Genomic DNA, 17,120 nt, shown 5'->3' with positions numbered 1-17,120 from the left:
GTCCTTTTGCGGACACTAGGCCTACCCCCGCAAGTGAGGTACCATTTTTATAGGGAGACTTGGGGGAACGCTGGGTGCAAGGAAATTTGTGGCTCCTCTCAGATTCCACAACTTTCTGTCACCAAAATGTGAGGAAAAAGTGTTTTTTAGCCAAATTCGGAGGTTTGCAAAGGATTCTGGGTAACAGAATCTCGTAAGAGCCACACAAGTCACCCCATCCTGGATTCCCCTAGGTAACTAGTTTTCATAAATGCACAGGTTTTGTAGGTTTCCCTAGGTGCCAGCTGAGCTAGAGGCCATAATCTATAGCTAGGCACTTTGCAAAAACACATCAGATTTCAATGTAAAAATGTGATGTATCCATGTTGCGTTTCCTGTCGCGAGCATTAGGCCTACCCACGCAAGTGAGGTACCATTTTTATCGGGAGACTTGGGGGAACACAGAATAGCTAAACAAGTGTTATTGCCCCTTGTCTTTCTCTACATTTTTTCCTTTCAAATGTAAGACAGTGTGTAAAAAAGATGTCTATTTGAGAAATGCCCTGTAATTCACATGCTAGTATGGGCACCTCGGAACTCAGAGATGTGTAAATAACTGCTGCTTCTCAACACCTTATCTTGTGCCTATCTTGGAGATACAAAGGTTTCCTTGATGCCTATTTTTCACTCTTTATATTTCCGCAAATGTATTGCTTTATACCCGGTATAGAATGAAAACCCATTGAAGGTGCAGCTTATTTATTGGCTCTGGGTACCTAGGGTTCTTGATGAACCTACAAGCAATATATATACCCCCAACCAGAGGAGTCAAGCAGATGTAACAGTATATTGCTTTCAAAAATCTGACATCGCAGGAGTAAAACGTGGAGAAAAATGGCCGTTTTTTTCACCTCAATTTCAATATTTTTTTATTTCAGCTTATACTTTCTGAAGGAAAACCTTGTAGGATCTACACAAATTACCCCTTGTTGAATTCAGAATTCTGTCTACTTTTCTGGGATCCAGCATTGGTTTCATACCCATATCTGTCAAGAAGAATGAAAGCACAAAAATAGTAAAAATGCGGTATGTCCTAGTAAAATGCCACAATTGTGTTAGAAAATTGGGTTTTCTGATTTAAGTCTTCCTGTTCCTGAAAGCTGGGAAGATGGTGATTTCAGCACCGCAAACCCTTTGTTGATGCCATTTTCAGGGAACAAACCACAAGCCTTCTTCTGCAGCCCATTTTTCCCATTTTCTGACAAAAACTAAGTTTTCGCTGTATTTTGGCTAATTTCTTGGTCTCCTTCAGGGGAACCCACAAACTCTGGGTACCTATAGAATCCCTAAGATGTTGGAAAAAAGGACACAAATTTGGCCTGAGTAGCTTATGTGAACAAAACGTTATGAGGGCCTAAGCTCAAACTGCCCCGAATAGCCCAAAAAAGGCCTGGCACCTGAAGGGAAAAAGGCCTGGCAGCGAAGAGGTTAATATGTTTTACACCAACAACAGAAGGCAGCGTTATTGTGCGTAGAGCAGTAAGCTTTTATTTAAACCTTTAGTAAACAGTAACACGCAAGTATATCTTGAGATAGATCAATCACAATAGCACTGAGTGATTTGTCCAATATAATTAGGACAAATGTGCTAATCCCATAGCAATGTGAGATAAAATTACTATGAATAGATGTACCTTATTTTATTGCTGCTTCAAGCTCTGTGTAAAATTGATTTTCATTGCTGTAGGAAAGTACCATCTTCCTTGGCATGTTACTCCCATTTTTCACATGTATGTCAGTATGTTTCTGCCTGTCTCACTGGGATCTTGCTGGTCAGGACCCCAGTGCTCATAGTTTATGGCCTAATGTGTATGCCCAAGAAATGCCTAACTGTGTCACTGAGGCTCTGCTAACCAGAACCTCAGTGCTTATCCTCTCTTTGCTTTTAAATTTGTCACTGTAGGCCAGTGACTTCATTTACCAATTTCAATTGGCATACTGGACCTCCCTTATAAGTCCATAGTATACGGTACCTAGGGCATTGGGGTTCCAGGAGATCCATATGGGCTGCAGCATTTCTTTTGCCACCCATAGGGAGCTCAGACAACCCCTTACACAGCCACAGCAGCCTGCGTGAAATAATGCACACACTATTCCAAAGCCATTTTCACTGTACTTAAGTAACTTATGAGTCACCTATATGTCTAACCTTCACTTGCTGAAGGTTAGGTGCAAAGTTACAAAGTATGAGGGCACCCTTGCACTAGCAAAGGTGTCCCCACATAGTTCAGGGCCATTTCCCGGGACTTTGTGAGTTTGGGGACGCCCTTATATGTGTGCAATACATATAGGTCAATACCTATATGTAGCTTAACAATGGTAACTCCGAATATGGCCATGTCATATGTCTTAGATCATCACATTGTCCCCCCATTCCAAATCTGGTATTGGGGTGCCATTTCCATGCATCCTGGGGGCTCCACCATGAACCCCCAGTTCTGCCAAACCAGCTCTGTGAGGCTTGCACTGCAGCTACAGGTGCTGCCACCTCACAGACAGGGTTCTGCCCTCCTGGGGTGTGGGCAGCCCAGTCCCAGGAAGGCAGAACAAAGCATTTCCTCTGAGAGCAGGGTGTTACGGTCTGGGGAGGGGTAGCTTCCCCTAGCCTCTGGAAATGCTTTGAATGGCAGAGATGGTGCCCTCCTTGCACAAACCAGTCTACACTGGTTCAGGGATCCTTTCTCCCCTGACCTGGCGGGAAAATGGACAAAGGAAAGGGGAGTGACCACTCCCCTGTCCATCACCACCCCAGGGGTGGTGCCCAGATGTCCTCCAGTGTGTCCCAGACTTCAGCCATCTTGATTTGCAAGTTGTGGGGGCACCCTGGAGGGCTCTGAGTGGCCAGTGCCAGCAGGTGACGCCAGAGACCCTTCCTGATAGGTCCATACCTGATAAGGTAGCCAATCCCCCACTCAGGGTCTCTCCTGTGGGTTTCTCTTCAGATTCTGCTTGCAAGTTTCCTTCAGGAATCCTCTGCAACGACTTCAGACTCTTCTGACCTCGGATCAACTGCAGTCTGCTCCAAGAAACGCTGTAACTGCAACAAAGTGTCTACAGGAGACACTTTTCTTCAGCAACCTCAGGATCCAATATCAGATCCAGAATAAATGCAAGTCCACACAGTCAGCTTCCTTCTGTATCGCTCCCGACGTCAACGCTCTTTGTGCCACTGGTGCCCACCAGTGGTATGAGCCCCATTCTAATAACTGATGATCGGAAGCCGGAGCAGCGTTGCTCAATGCTGATTCCGGCCCGACTGCGCCAACAGGTGCCAGATCACTACCTGAGCCCTTGTATGATCAGCAAGACATTGATGAGGAATGGGAGGGGTCTCAGAACCCTCTGGAGTCTCAATTGGAGCAAACTGACTGTCATGAGGTTTTAGGAGAGGCCAGTGGATTGGACACCTCTCCAGGTACTGGCATGCTCTCACCTCCTAAGGTGGCTACGGAGGAGGGACTAGTGTATGCTATGGTGGTACGTAGGGGAGCTGAGGTCCTGGACTTAGATCTGCTTCCTGTGCCGGTCAGGACTAACCTCCTGACTGAGGTACTTTAGCCAGGGAGTTCCACATCAGAACCGATGTTACGCTTTAATGAAGCCTTCATAGATGTCCTGCTGGGGACGTGGTCCAAACCCAGCACAGGTGCTCCTATAAATAGAACAATTGACCGCCCCCATTGCCCAGCTCCAGGTCATCCTAGCTTCCTCACACAACACCCCACCCCAAAGAGCTTGGTGGTTCAAGCCTCCACTTCCCATGTCACCTTCCCTTCCACTTCCCTGGAAAGGCCATCCAAGAGGCTGGACCAGATTGGGAAGAAGATGTTTTCTTCCTCCAGCCTGGCACTGAGGTCGGTAAACACCTCATGCCTATTTGGACGTATTTCCCATACTTTATGGGATATGGCGGCGCAGGTGAACAGTCCTTGGGACTTTCGGCGACCCCTCGCCAACAGTCTGTCTTTTGCCCCTTTCAAGACTTTGGAAGGGGTGATGAACTTGACTCCCACAGACATCTTGCATATGGATGTGGTGCCTTCAGACCCAGAGGGTCTGGCCAGAAGTAATCCACCACGAGCCCCCCTCCTCCACAGCATCCGCATCCTCCTAGTGTGATTCTGCAAGACCATACACGTCCAGTTGGAGGGAGAATTCTATTTCATCTCCCTCACTGGTGGTCCATAGCAAAAGACAAATGGGTCTTGCTGGTCATACATAAGGGCTATTTCCACCTCTTCCAGTCGTTCCCTCCCCCAATGCCTCCATCAAAAGAATGGCTGACTTGGTTTTACTCTGCAAGGAAGTTACGGCTCTCTTGTCCAAGGGAGCCATTGAAAGGGTTCCGATATCAGAAGTAACTAGTGGTTGTTATTCCCGCTACTTTCTGATACCCAAAAAGAATATGGGTCTTTACTTTATTCTGGATTTGCGGAACGTCAATCTCTTCCTCAAAACGGAGAAATTCAACATGCTCACTCTGGCCCACGTCTTGTCTGCATTAGAACAAGGAGACTGGATGGTAGTGTTGGACTTGCATAATGTGTATTTTCATATCCCCATCCTTCCTGCCCACATGCGTTACCTGAGGTTCAAGGTGGGCCATGAGCACTTTCAGTTTACCTCGCTCCCCTTTGGCCTTACCAGCACCCCTTGAGTGTTCACCAAAGTGATGGCGGTGGTCGCAGCTCATCTGCGCAGGTTAGGAGTTTCAGTCTTTCCCTACCTCAACGACTGGCTGTTGAAGGCTTCATCACCCCAGGCTGTCATCACCCACCTTCAGACTACAGCAAACCTCCTGCATTCACTGGGGTTCACTATAAACATGCTGAAAGTCACATCTGACTCCCTCTCAGAAACTCCCTTTTATCGCAGGATGTCAGAGTCACCAGATCCTCGGGTCTGTACATGTTCCCAACACTTCCACCACAAGACAGCTCCAATACTCTGATTAAAATTGTCACAGAGTCTAAGAGAGTCCAAGTGGGGAAAGGGGGATTAGGAAGGGAACAGCTGGGAACGAGACCTGTAGGAAGCAAAAAGGTTAAAACACACAACATCAAAATTATATCATGTTAATCAGTACTAGGCTATGACTGTAAGCATTGTCATTCTGAAAAACATGGACAACCTAAGCATAGACTTAAATAACTAGGCTTCAAGATGACTGGATACCTGTGAGGGAATCAAGAAAGGTTAAATGCAACTTTCAAATTCAGGTATTATCTTTTGCATGAGGATCAGGAAATAATCTGAATGATTTCTAAACCATCAAATGAATCGTGTTTGAGAACTTATTGTGTACATACAAACATTACATCTAGAACTCTAGCATTTTTGTTTTCTCAAAATTGCCGGAACATGAATTGCGCACATTGCAGATTTTCACAAAGTTTGTAAATACCATGGAATGATTGTGCACCATGAATAACATAAGTTAGACTTGAAAAATAAATCACGCATCTTGCCAACTCAAAAGCCACCAAGTAAATGCCATTAAGTGGTAGCGCATAATGAACACTGTGATTTTAAACACAAGAAATGAATTGCGCATTCTGCCGATTCGAATGTCAGCCAATAAATGTCATGATATGGTAACACACAATGAACATCATGAATTAGGCACAAGAAAAGGAATTGCGCAACTTGCTGATTCGAATGTCACGATATGAATGTCAGGAAATGGTAGCGTACAATGAATAACATGAATTACACACAAGAAATGAATTGCACGCCTTGCCAATTCGAATGCCACCATGTAACTGCCAAGAAATGGGAGCGCAAAATTAATATCAAGGGTTAAAGCACGAGAAATGAATTGCGCGTCTTGCCGATTCGAATGCCACCAGGTAACTGCCAAGAAATGGTAGCGCACAATGAATATCAAGGGTTAAGCACGAGAAATGAATTGCGCGTCTTGCTGATTCGAATGCCACCATGTAACTGCCAAGAAATGGTAGCACACAATGAATATCAAGGGTTAAAGCATGAGAAACGAATCACGCGTCTTGCCGATTTGAATGCCACCATGTAACTGCCAAGAAATGGTAGCACACAATGAATATCAAGGGTTAAAGCACGAGAAACGAATTGCGCGTCTTGCTGATTCGAATGCCACCATGTAACTGCCAAGAAATGGTAGCGCACAATGAATATCAAGGGTTAAAGCACGAGAAACGAATCACGCGTCTTGCCGATTCGAATATTAACATGTAAATGGCAGAAAAAATCCAGAGCACATTCACACACACAAGGTAAAATCTCTTAACATGAAAAGTAGGCCCAAGAACTCGGATGCCTTCGAAAACGGGATCGGGGGCCCAGCCCGACCTCCGTCTTACCGCCCTGATCAAGGATCACCAATGTAAAAGAAGGGCAAAGGCCTGGAAGATCAAAGTAGGCCACCGGAACAGGAGCTCAGGAAGTTGCTGCTGCTCTGCACCGGGACCTCTGAATAGTGAGCATGTGGAGCTGGGCTGGCTCCCTTTTATAGAGTCTTACCCCAACCCACCAACCACACCCAGGCATGCTGCAGGGAAAGCTTCTAGAAGGCCCTGGAAGGGGACCACACCCTGACATAGTCTGAAAGCCTGCAGCAGTACACTACATGTGAACAGTATTTATATGCATGCTGAACATTAGTCTTCAGGATTAAACTCTGCAATGCAAAAGGTTAAACAACATCATATCAGCACAATGCATAAATTATGTTAGCTTGAAATTGTTAGGTTTTTGCATTCTAGTCGCCCGTAGAGCGCGCACTGCCCTGATGTTGACAGAGGTGTTCCAGAAACAGTGCAGTTTCAGGCCTATCTTCCTGAGCAGCGAGTCCAGGAGATTCAGGTTATGATTCTCATGTTTCAACCTTGTCATGGATTTTGGTGAGACAGACTCTGAGGCTGCTGGGCCTCAGGGCCTCCTGCATCCTGTTAGTAAAACTTGCCAGATGGCACATGAGGGCTCTGCAGTGGGACCTGAAGTTCCAGTGGGCATAGCATCAATGGAATCTCGCAGACATGGTTTAGATCTCGAAGGGAACAGCAAAAGATCTGCAGTGGTGATTAGTGAGCTGCAATTGGGTCAGAGACAGACTCCTCTCCGTCCCCAGCCAGAGCTTACAGTAGTGATAGATGCGTCACTTCTGGGATCAGGGGGTCTTCTGAGAGAGGTGGAGATCAGAGGTCTCTGGTCTCTGGCAGAATCCAGACTCCATATCAATTTATTGAAGCTCCGGTCGATCTGACTTACGTTGAAGGCATTTCTTCCTCGTGTCAAAGGGAAGATATTGCATATGTTCACAGACAACACCACCGCAATGTGGTACTGCAACAAGCATGGCAGTGTGGGGCTGTGGACTCTTTGTCAAGAGGCCCTGTGTCTCTGGACTTGGCTGGTACAGTAGGGCATAATCCTGGTGGTTCAACACCTGGCAGTTTCTCTGAATGCCAAGGCAGACAAACTCAGCCATCGATGCCTAGCAGATCACAAGAGATTTCTCCATTCAACGGTGGCACAAGGACTCTTTCTGCAGTGGGGAGAGCCTTGATTAGATCTGTTCTCATCCAAAGAGAACGCCCAATGTCAGCAGTATTGCGGGTTGGAGTTTTCAAGGCGGCAGTCGCTCAGCAACGCTTTTCATCGCAAATGGAGCTCAGACGTCCTGTACACCTTTCCATTCATACCACTTCTGCCAAGAGTTCTCAAGAAGCTCAAGAATGACGAGGCCCTAGTAATCTGGGTGGCTCTAGACTAAGCATGAAAAGTCTGGTATCCTTAGCTTCTGAAAATGAGCATCAGTCCACCAATCAGGCTGCCCTTTTTGGGAAGATCTTACAGAAGCAGGGGAAGGTTTTCCACCCGAACCAGTCAACTTTACACCTTCATGCTTGGAGATTAAGCAGCGACAGTTGACAGTTTTCGACCTTCATCCCGAAGTCTATAACGTTATTTTGGCAGCCAGGTGTCCCTCCACTAAGACGGTATATGACTGCCGTTGGAAATGTTTTTTTAATTATTGTACAGAAATATCTATTGATCCTCTTTCTGCTTCTCTCTCTGACATTCTTCTCTTTGTCTTATGCCCTGCCCAACAGGGCTCTGCCTTGGGCACTCTCAAAGCCTTATCGGCGTTCCTTCAGCTGCCTGATCAGCCTTCATTATTTAAATCACCTATTGTACATAGATTTCTCAAAGGGCTTGCACATATGTTCCCCCCTACACCCTTTTCAATGCCTCAGTGGGACTTAAATCTAGCTCTCACATTTCTTATGTGTGCTCCCTTTGAACCACTGCATAATTGTTCCCTCCAGCTGCCTACCATCAAGACAGTCTTCTTGGTGGCAAAAACAGCTGTGCTCTCTTTGAGGCACTGCATAATTGTCCCCTCCAGCCGCTTATCATCAAGACAGCCTTCTGAGTGGCAATAACAACTGCCAAGAGGGTGAGTGAGATGCAGGCTCTTTCATCTAAGCTGCCGAATCTCACTATGTTTCCGGGCAAGGTGGTACTCAGAACTCGTGCCACTATCTACCCTCAGGTGGTGACCCCATTTCACCTGGGTCAGAACATCACACTGCCCACTTTATTTTCTCCACTACATCCTTCAAAAGAAGAGGAGCAACTCCACTGAGCGGACCCAAAAGGAGCTTTGCTGTTCTAACTTAACCGCACAAAAGAGTTCCGGGTGGATGACCAACTCTTTGTGGGGCATGTGGGAGCAAAGAAAAGTCAGGAAGCGCAGAAACCAACCATTTGGAACTGGGTTGTTCTCTACATTAAGAGCTTCTATGCACTGGCCAAGAAGTAGCCTCCTGAGGGATTGAGAGCTCATTCCACCAGGGACAAGGCTGCTACCACTGTGCTAGTATGAGGTGTTCCAGTCTTGGATATCTGTCAGGCAGCAGGGGGGGCATCCTTGTACAAGTTCGTAAGAGAGTACCGCCTGGACCATGAGGTCGGTAGAGATGGACACTTTGTCCGTTCAGTCCTAAAAGGACTTTCTAGTGTAAGGATATCTGTCTGCAGCCTACCGCCAGGAGGTTATGGCTTTGGTATCTATTCTAAGGTAAAGAATCTGAAGATAGAAGTCTCTACCAGATGAGCAAGTTATTTACCTTTGGTAATGCATTATCTGGTACAGACTATCTAGCTGCAGATTCCTTACACCCACCCATGCCTCCCTGTTCTGCGGACAAGTCTGATAGTGTCAGAGATTGTCCCTTTTAGGGCCTAGTTTATGTACAGGCAAACTGTCAGGTCTTTTCATGGCTATGCGCTTCTAGCGTGGAAGTTTGTGGAGAAGCAACTGACATACGCGCACCTGGGTGGTGCCTTTCTAGGTGACCATGATGTCATAGACAGCACAAACGATGTTGACAACGTCATGTGGATCCGAGCGATGCCACCTGATGGCATGTGCAAGGGTATTGCTCAGCAAAAATTCCAGATTCTAAGCTGACACCCGGGAATTCTAAGGTAATGAATCTGCTGCTAGATAGGGTCTCTACCAGATAATGCATTACCGAAGGTAAGTAACTAGTTCATTTAGAAACCTGGAGCCGGGAGGCCTAGACACCAATGAAGAGCTTAACACACATTTGAAAGATTAGACAGTGTCATAGAATAATAGGTGCCAAAACTAAAGTCAGATATATGTAGAATGTTTTTAATTGTAGGTGAGTTATTGATATTAAATTATTGTGTTTTATTTAGTTTTTGGGAGCCCATAAACAATAGTAACATAGGCATTTCTTGCTGTCAGATACCATCAATCACTGATAATTATAGCAGAGAAACCATTACCAGAATCATTCATTGAGATTTGCCCACTGGGTAGAGGTTTTCTGTTGGACAGATAAAGGTCATTTTTCTGTATATGCAGGTGGTTAATGTTTTCACCTTAGAGATCTAAAAATCAATTTGGTTTAATTTGGGAAATAGATGTTTTCACATACATGTCTTTGTTGGAGGAGCCCATTTCACTCTCATGACATCAATTACATATGTCAATTTTGTTGTGATGCTTAAGCAACATTGAGTCATAGCACATGGACAACACTTATGTTTCTGAGATATGTGAACCAGGGTTCAAGACTGCTTTTGCATTTATTTATTTTTTGTTCAGAATATGTTTTCCTCATTTGTTTGCACTAAATTAAATCACTGTTTACTATAGTGTATTGTACATTTGTTGTTGGTGGGATATATGTGAAGTGAATTAATTGTTCATACTTTCGAATTGAGAAAAACAATGATTGCCGAAATGTACTAATGTGATTTGATTTGCAAGCCATAATAAACTGATTGGAGAAAGTGCTGACTGTTTTCTACCAAGAAGGTGGACATTTTGTGAAAGTTGTTTTGAGGAGTATAGATGCCATTGTACACCTTGCGAGGGAGATTCAGAAGACATATATATATATACATACATATATATATATATGTGTGTGTGTGTGTGTGTGTGTGTGTGAAAATAGAATTACACCAAATTTAACCGAAAGATAAATCTTGGTCCAGAAAACATGCTTTTTTTTAATATGGTGTAAATGTGTTCAGTATTTTTTGAGAAATTAATGTTCAAAATGTATATATATACCACATAATTGAAGATCCAAGGAGCCGACAGATCTAGAGATAAGATCTGATTGGCAAAAATGTGACAGCAGCTATTTTAGGACTTTGGGAACTCAGTCCCCTGTCCTGAGAAAGAATGAAAAAAATATATGGGGGCAGGATAGGGATAGGTAGACTTGTGGCCAAAAAGATGTCTTTTGTTTGCATTTTAGATTGAATTTACAGACAGTCCATGGATCCACTGTAATAAAAAAAAAAAAAAATTGGACTCCTGAATATTTTTAAACACCCGTGGGTTGGTCTTGGGTCTGAAGGGATGCCACAATATATTGCTTTTGTGGAGGGGGTGTGTTTTTGAGTCCCTGGGGCCCTACATACCAGGGGAGGAGAACAGCACCAACAATGGTTTGGAGTGAGTCGGCAACCGCCAATCATCAGTTGCCTCCTGGCCCCAAACCATTGTTTGTCCCTGGTAAGTAGTGGGAAGGCCTTCACCACTTAAAATCTCCTAAACCACATGCTCCTCCATCCAAGACGTACTAGCACTCGAGAAGTGGTCTGCATTTAATTAATTTATTTTGACACATCTATGCGTTTGAGCTTAAACAAAGCCTTGATCACAATTATGACCAAGCCTCTGTTTAAGTTTAAACAGGTATGTTGGAAATGACCCTTTCTGCAGGGTTATCCCCACACTTTTTAACCTGTCTCCTCCTATTTTTCTGACCCTCTTTTTGTTGTCTTTAAGACTCCGGGCACTTTACCACTGCTACTCAGAGCTAAGGTGCATATGAACTCGCCCCTAAAACTTGATATAATTGGCTTACACTTGTTTGGCATATTTAATTTACCTGTAAGTTCCTTGTAAAGTGTTATACCATATACCCAGGGTCTGTAAATTAAATGGTACTAGTTGACCTGCAGCACTAATTGCACCACCCACAGAAGTAACCTGCACTGTATACTGCCTAATTCGTTTAACATTTCAAACTACTTGTCAAGGCCTAAACTTCCCTTTTTTACTTTACCTAAGCCACCAATAAGGTGAGCCCTAGATAGCTCTATGGGCAGGGTGTTGTGTATGTAAAAGGTAGGACATGTACTTATATGTTTTACATGTCCTAGTAGCTACATATACCCTATTTTATTTTTCACTACTGCAAGGGCTGCTCCTCTCATAAGTTAACACTTGGAATTTCTGTATCTATTTCTAAGTAGTCATTTCTGATCTATGAGTAGTAGTGTAGGCATGTTTGGTATGTTTGGGATGGTAGTGAGAAATCCTGCTTATTGGTGTAGTTGGTTTTTATAGTACTACTTTAGAAATTACATTTTTTGAAATTGGGCATTTCTCTGTGCTTATAAAATAGTGCTTTGTAGCCTGACTCCAATACAGGTCTAGGGCAGAGTGACAGATCCACTTGGCGTATACTTTCCAGACAGCCACAACACAGGAGGGGCTGGGTGTGACAGAAGAGGCATCTACATGCTGATAGTCATCCTGGGCTGGGGAGAGGAAGGGTCATTCACACCTTACGTGTCAATTGGCTGTGACCTGCTCTCACACAATGGGCTGACCTATACCCTACTGGGTTGTGTTACACTTGAAATGGTTCCTTTGAATTCACCCCCTGAACAAAGGCATTTTTGGAGTATAATTACAGGGGTTCTGACCCCATGTTTTTAGAGCACTTTTGGGACTTGGACTGAACCTCTATAGGAAGGACTGCTGAACTGCACCAAGGGCTCATCTGGACTGATCTTCTGTTGGTGCCCTGCTGCCTACTGTCCACTGGGAGGTCTAAAGGACTCCATGGATTGCTGTGCTGTTGACTGTCCTGCTGCGAGTCACCATACCCAGTGGGTCTCCCCGGAGGAACTGCCATTGTTGGCCATATGCGCTGGCCTGCCTGCTTTGCCCCAAACTGAAAAGGTTTTCCAGAGGCTTATGGACTGAGCCCCTACACTAGCAGGACTGCTGTGAGGCCCAGAGACTGAACATGTTAACTTCCTTCAGTAGCACAGGGTGAGCATTTTATAACCTCACTTTGTTTGTGCTACCAGCGCAGAGGAAGATTTTCATCCTTCATTCTCCTTAAACACTCTAGTGTGTGACGAGTGTTCTCATATTGTTCAGCACAAGTAGCGCTGGACCAGGTAAAGGCTTGGGAAGTGCCTACACCTTGTTTAGTGTGGGGAGCACACTTCTACTATAATCAGTACAGGTGTAGTGCCTAGACTCAGGGACCAGTGCAGGTCCCAGCACCTTGTGTTTTTCCCAAGATGCTGTGCCCTCCAAGGTCAGAGAGGCACTGCTGCACCAGGGGGAAGCCCTTGATGTTATGAGCCAGAGGGAGGTTCCTGAACCAAAAGGCGCCGCAGATGCCACCAGTGACTTTAAGAGGAGTAATGCTGCACCCTGGAGCCACCTGAAGCTACCCTACCCTCACACCTGGAGAAGAGTCCCAGCCCCAGAGGCTCTCACCCTGGTGACATCTGGATGCAGTAAAAAGGGTCCCAAAATTGCGTAGTCACAGCACATGCTCACTGGTGGCTCCCATTAGTCATTGCTACACGGGGGACGTGCAAGGCTAACCCCTTTGCTCCCTGCAACCAGTGCCTCCCTGACCCCCAAAACATACTTGGGGGACTTCAGTTATGGGGCACTTGTACCATATTCCAGCACTGCAGAGTGGAACATTGGAAACCCAAAGTACCATAAACCACTCAATAAGCATGCAGGAATCTTCACAGCTTATGTTTCCTGCCTGATTCCCTTATTCTGCTTAGGAGTCTACCATAATATTGCAGATAGGAGTGGGCTATGGTGTCTAAGCGGATTCCTTGCCTGGGATGTGTTTATGATGGCACTTGGTCTTTGACCTGTCTTTCTAGTATATTTTATGACCTAGTGTAATTCATGTGTATTTTCTGGCCAAGCCATTGCATTTTATGCTCTGATGGCATGATTTGAAAAGTACCCCTAGTGCAGTATCAATTGTGTGAGCTATCGGCAGAGCCACTAAAACAAGGTTAAACATCCTGCAACATTATGGTGACTGATGATGTTCTCACCTCATTTTCATTACTCTGCCTACTTATCTCATACATGTCATGTTGACGACCTTTCCACTCGAATGACTTGTGCTGGTTAGGTAATTCATGCAGTGTCAAAACCTCTGTTGCCTCATGGTGATTCATGTACCTAATCTCCCCAACCTACTTTTTTTACATATTTCGGTCTGGAGCTTCATTTTGGTGTATTTATTATGTAACTGGTGTGAGTGTGTTAAACGAACACTTTACACACAGCTTCTGGGGATAAGCCTGAGTGCCCTGTGCCAAACTACCAGGGGCTGAGCACGTTATCTTTGGTGTGTAACTTACTTGTCCTCACTAGAATGGTGGGTTCTGCCTAGCTTAACTGCACACTCTAGCCAACCAGTAACCTAATTTCTAACAATGCAGAAGAGATACACATGCACACAAACACACTCACACAACATATTCTTCTCTGTTTCTTCTGTTCTCAAATGGCAGAGTATGGTATATAGCCTTTGTGGCCAAGCTCATTAAGCTTATTTTCATATGTTGCATTGGTTTTCGCCTTGAAAAGAAGAGATCCATAAATTAGGGGTAGGTGATACCTACTCCCAGACAAATCATTATGGATCAGAAGTCAGTTCTTTGATATTTGTTTCGCATGGCAATGCTGTGTTTGCTTCGCTGGTAATCATATTTGATTGCAAATGTAGATAGGGAAATTTGCTTGTGAGACTGACATTTTTATGCCCAAAATGCATATATGTTTATTATAAAACTTGTTGCAATTTAACTGTAATGGGGGCTTGCATTTGAATATTAACATATTTTTACTTACCTAAAATGCCTTCTGTTTATAAGAAATAATTAATTACACTGTTTGCAATATCATCATAATATTTACCATTATCTGCTTTCTCAATGACAGCTGGATGACGATGGTGAACGGCTATACACACTGGACGACGGCCACACAAGATTTACTGATCTCATCCAGCTTGTGGAATTCTACCAGCTCAACAAGGGAGCTTTACCTTGCAAGTTAAAACATCACTGCTCTCGGACAACATTTTAACCAAAATATTATTAAGGTCCTAGGAAACGTTACATATATTTTAGTGAGAAAATGTATAGCTAGCTTTGAAGGTCCACAAATGGAATGTGTTTGCGCAACATTCTGCACTGAAAAGGACTTTTGGAATCAGGTATTACCTTTATTGATCAACTTCAGAAATCTGCTGTGAAACACTAAATCAGAGGTGCCCTTCTTAGGTTCAGGACAGCTGAATCCACACAAGAATTTCTAGGTAAAACCATAAGCTATGCAAATTATTTGCATCTATGTTCTTGGTATTTAAAAAAAAACTGTTATTATGTTTGGTGCGGCCTAGCAAGAGTACCATGCACCTTCATGAAACATATCAGAAAATCAATGCCTTTCACCCTTGGTCATTAATAAAATACAGCCATAATTGAGGTGTGGTAGACACCTGTTGCACTAACCATAGCTACAGGTCTCCAAGTTCTTCATTCCAATTGTTTTTCCCTGTCTCCTCCATATCTAATTTCCTCTCTCATTCTTCCTGTCTTTTTGTCTTCTTGCTCTCCTTAGGTACTTTCCTTTCAATTCCCACTCCTCTCTCCTTCAATTGTCTTGTATCCTATCTCCACAATCAGCGTTCTACCATTATCTCCTACAACCCCTCCTTTATCTACATGTGTTCTCTCTTCTCCTTCTGAGTCATTTATCTTATCTCCTCTCTTTCTATCTTCCATCTTTTTCCTCTGTTCTTTCTCTGACATCCTTCTATCTGGCCCCTTTTTCTTCTTCTTCTCCATCCCATTGTATCATCCCTATCACCTCCATCCTCATTTTTATCTTTCCCTTTCTTTCATTAATTTCCTCTGTGTTCTCTATGTTTAGCACATCCTCCAATCTCTCTACCCTAGTCCAGCCAAGCTGCTCCTTTGCCACAAAAGTAAACTGTTTCAGAACCCAGGTACCCTCCGGCCTCTTTGTTTTTCACATTATCCAGAGCGGTTGATTTGTAATTTAGCTGTAATAGGCATAGGGAAGGCTAGACCTGTACCCAAGTGTCTTGGTGCTGGTACCTCTGTACTGGCCACACTGCTGATTACTATGCCCCTGGCATAGATTTGGCCTGCTTAAACCAAAGTTGGGCATTGCTGCACTCAAAAAATAGAAACTGATAATCAAAACTCAAGAATAAATCACAGATCTGCTAACCTTTGTTCTCCCCATCAATTAATTAAATTTGAGATATGCCGTGTGACTGTGCTTAATACTGAGTATAAATACAGCATAGATTGCATTTGTGTCATTTAGTAATTTGCTACATCCACACATCAATCGTTTGTGAAAATCAAAGAAAATTAATGAAACAGTGACCATGGTGTCAAAGGTGTCTGTTTGTTCCTATGTGTGGGTTTGATATATGACAAGTGTAAGAGTGTACTCGTCGAAGCCTCAGCTCCATTAATTTGCATTACTCTCCCTTGTCTATAAAATATACTACTCTATCATGAAGCCACTGTTCCTGACTATCCCTCGCCTCTTCTGTGATCCCTATTAAATGAGAAGGATAATGTAAGCTCTTCAAGGCACCCTCAATACAATCTAGCAGTCAGTGTGTGCCAGTCATTGTTAGAGAACTAGAGATTGTGGGGCCCATTGACTGTATACATGACACTGTCTTAGATTGATGTCCTGAAACAAGCAGTGGTTACTCAATAGTATCTGTGGAATGTATAGTTATTCACTAGAGATATCACGTGGTCTCAGGTAATATTACATTATAATTTGGTAATAGTTACCCTGGGTACAGCTGATGCTCCAAGGTTAGCAATAGTTTACTCCAGCAAATGATAGAAGGATTGAAATGTAGACACTGTGTGGCCCAAGCAGCTGTACTAAAAAATGTCAATGTCCAATCAGCGGTAAGGGCCTGATTTATATATTGGCAGATAGGTTACTCTGTCACAACGGTGATGAATATCCCGTCCGCCGAAATCTAAATCCCATAGAATATATTGGTATTTAGGTTTCAGTGGGCGAGATATCTGTCACAGTTGTGACAGAGTAACCTGCCTGCCAATATCTGAATCAGGCCCTAAGATTTAGGGCCTGATTTAGATATTGCTGGACAGGTTACTCCATCATAACAGTGACAAATATCCTGTCTGCCAAAATCTAAATCTCATGGAATATAATAGGATTTAGATTTCGGTGGGTGGAATAACCATCACCGTTGTGACGAGTAATCCATCTGCCAATATCTAAATCAGGCCCTAAATGTTTAAAAAGTACTTTTCTTTCTTGTCATCTGTGGAACTATAAGTCTACTAAAAATAAAGATGCACACAAAAAGAAATGATTCTACCATCTTCTGGCATCAATGTGAAACACTTACAACTATTATAGCACTGAAACGATAGAGAGTTGTGCT

The 17,120-nt window shown here is 43.9% G+C and overlaps 1 protein-coding gene across 3 annotated transcripts in view; it reads left to right on the top strand.

Annotated features, from left to right (window-relative positions):
* Window positions 1–16,665, top strand: part of GRB14 (growth factor receptor bound protein 14) — a 1,076,705-nt gene extending 1,060,040 nt beyond the window's left edge. For all 3 annotated transcript variants that reach the window (XM_069224269.1, XM_069224270.1, XM_069224268.1), the window contains one exon: window positions 14,582–16,665. In XM_069224269.1, coding sequence (XP_069080370.1) covers window positions 14,582–14,699 — 118 coding nt within the window. In that variant the 3' untranslated portion in view covers window positions 14,700–16,665. The remainder of the gene's footprint in view (window positions 1–14,581) is intronic.
* The last annotated feature ends 455 nt before the right edge of the window (window positions 16,666–17,120 follow it).

This window comes from Pleurodeles waltl, chromosome 3_1 (genome assembly GCF_031143425.1).
Source record: "Pleurodeles waltl isolate 20211129_DDA chromosome 3_1, aPleWal1.hap1.20221129, whole genome shotgun sequence".
NCBI classification, from domain to species: domain Eukaryota; kingdom Metazoa; phylum Chordata; class Amphibia; order Caudata; family Salamandridae; genus Pleurodeles; species Pleurodeles waltl.
The sequence above is the reverse complement of the archived record's forward strand: the minus strand, read 5'-3'. Positions and strand labels throughout refer to the sequence as shown.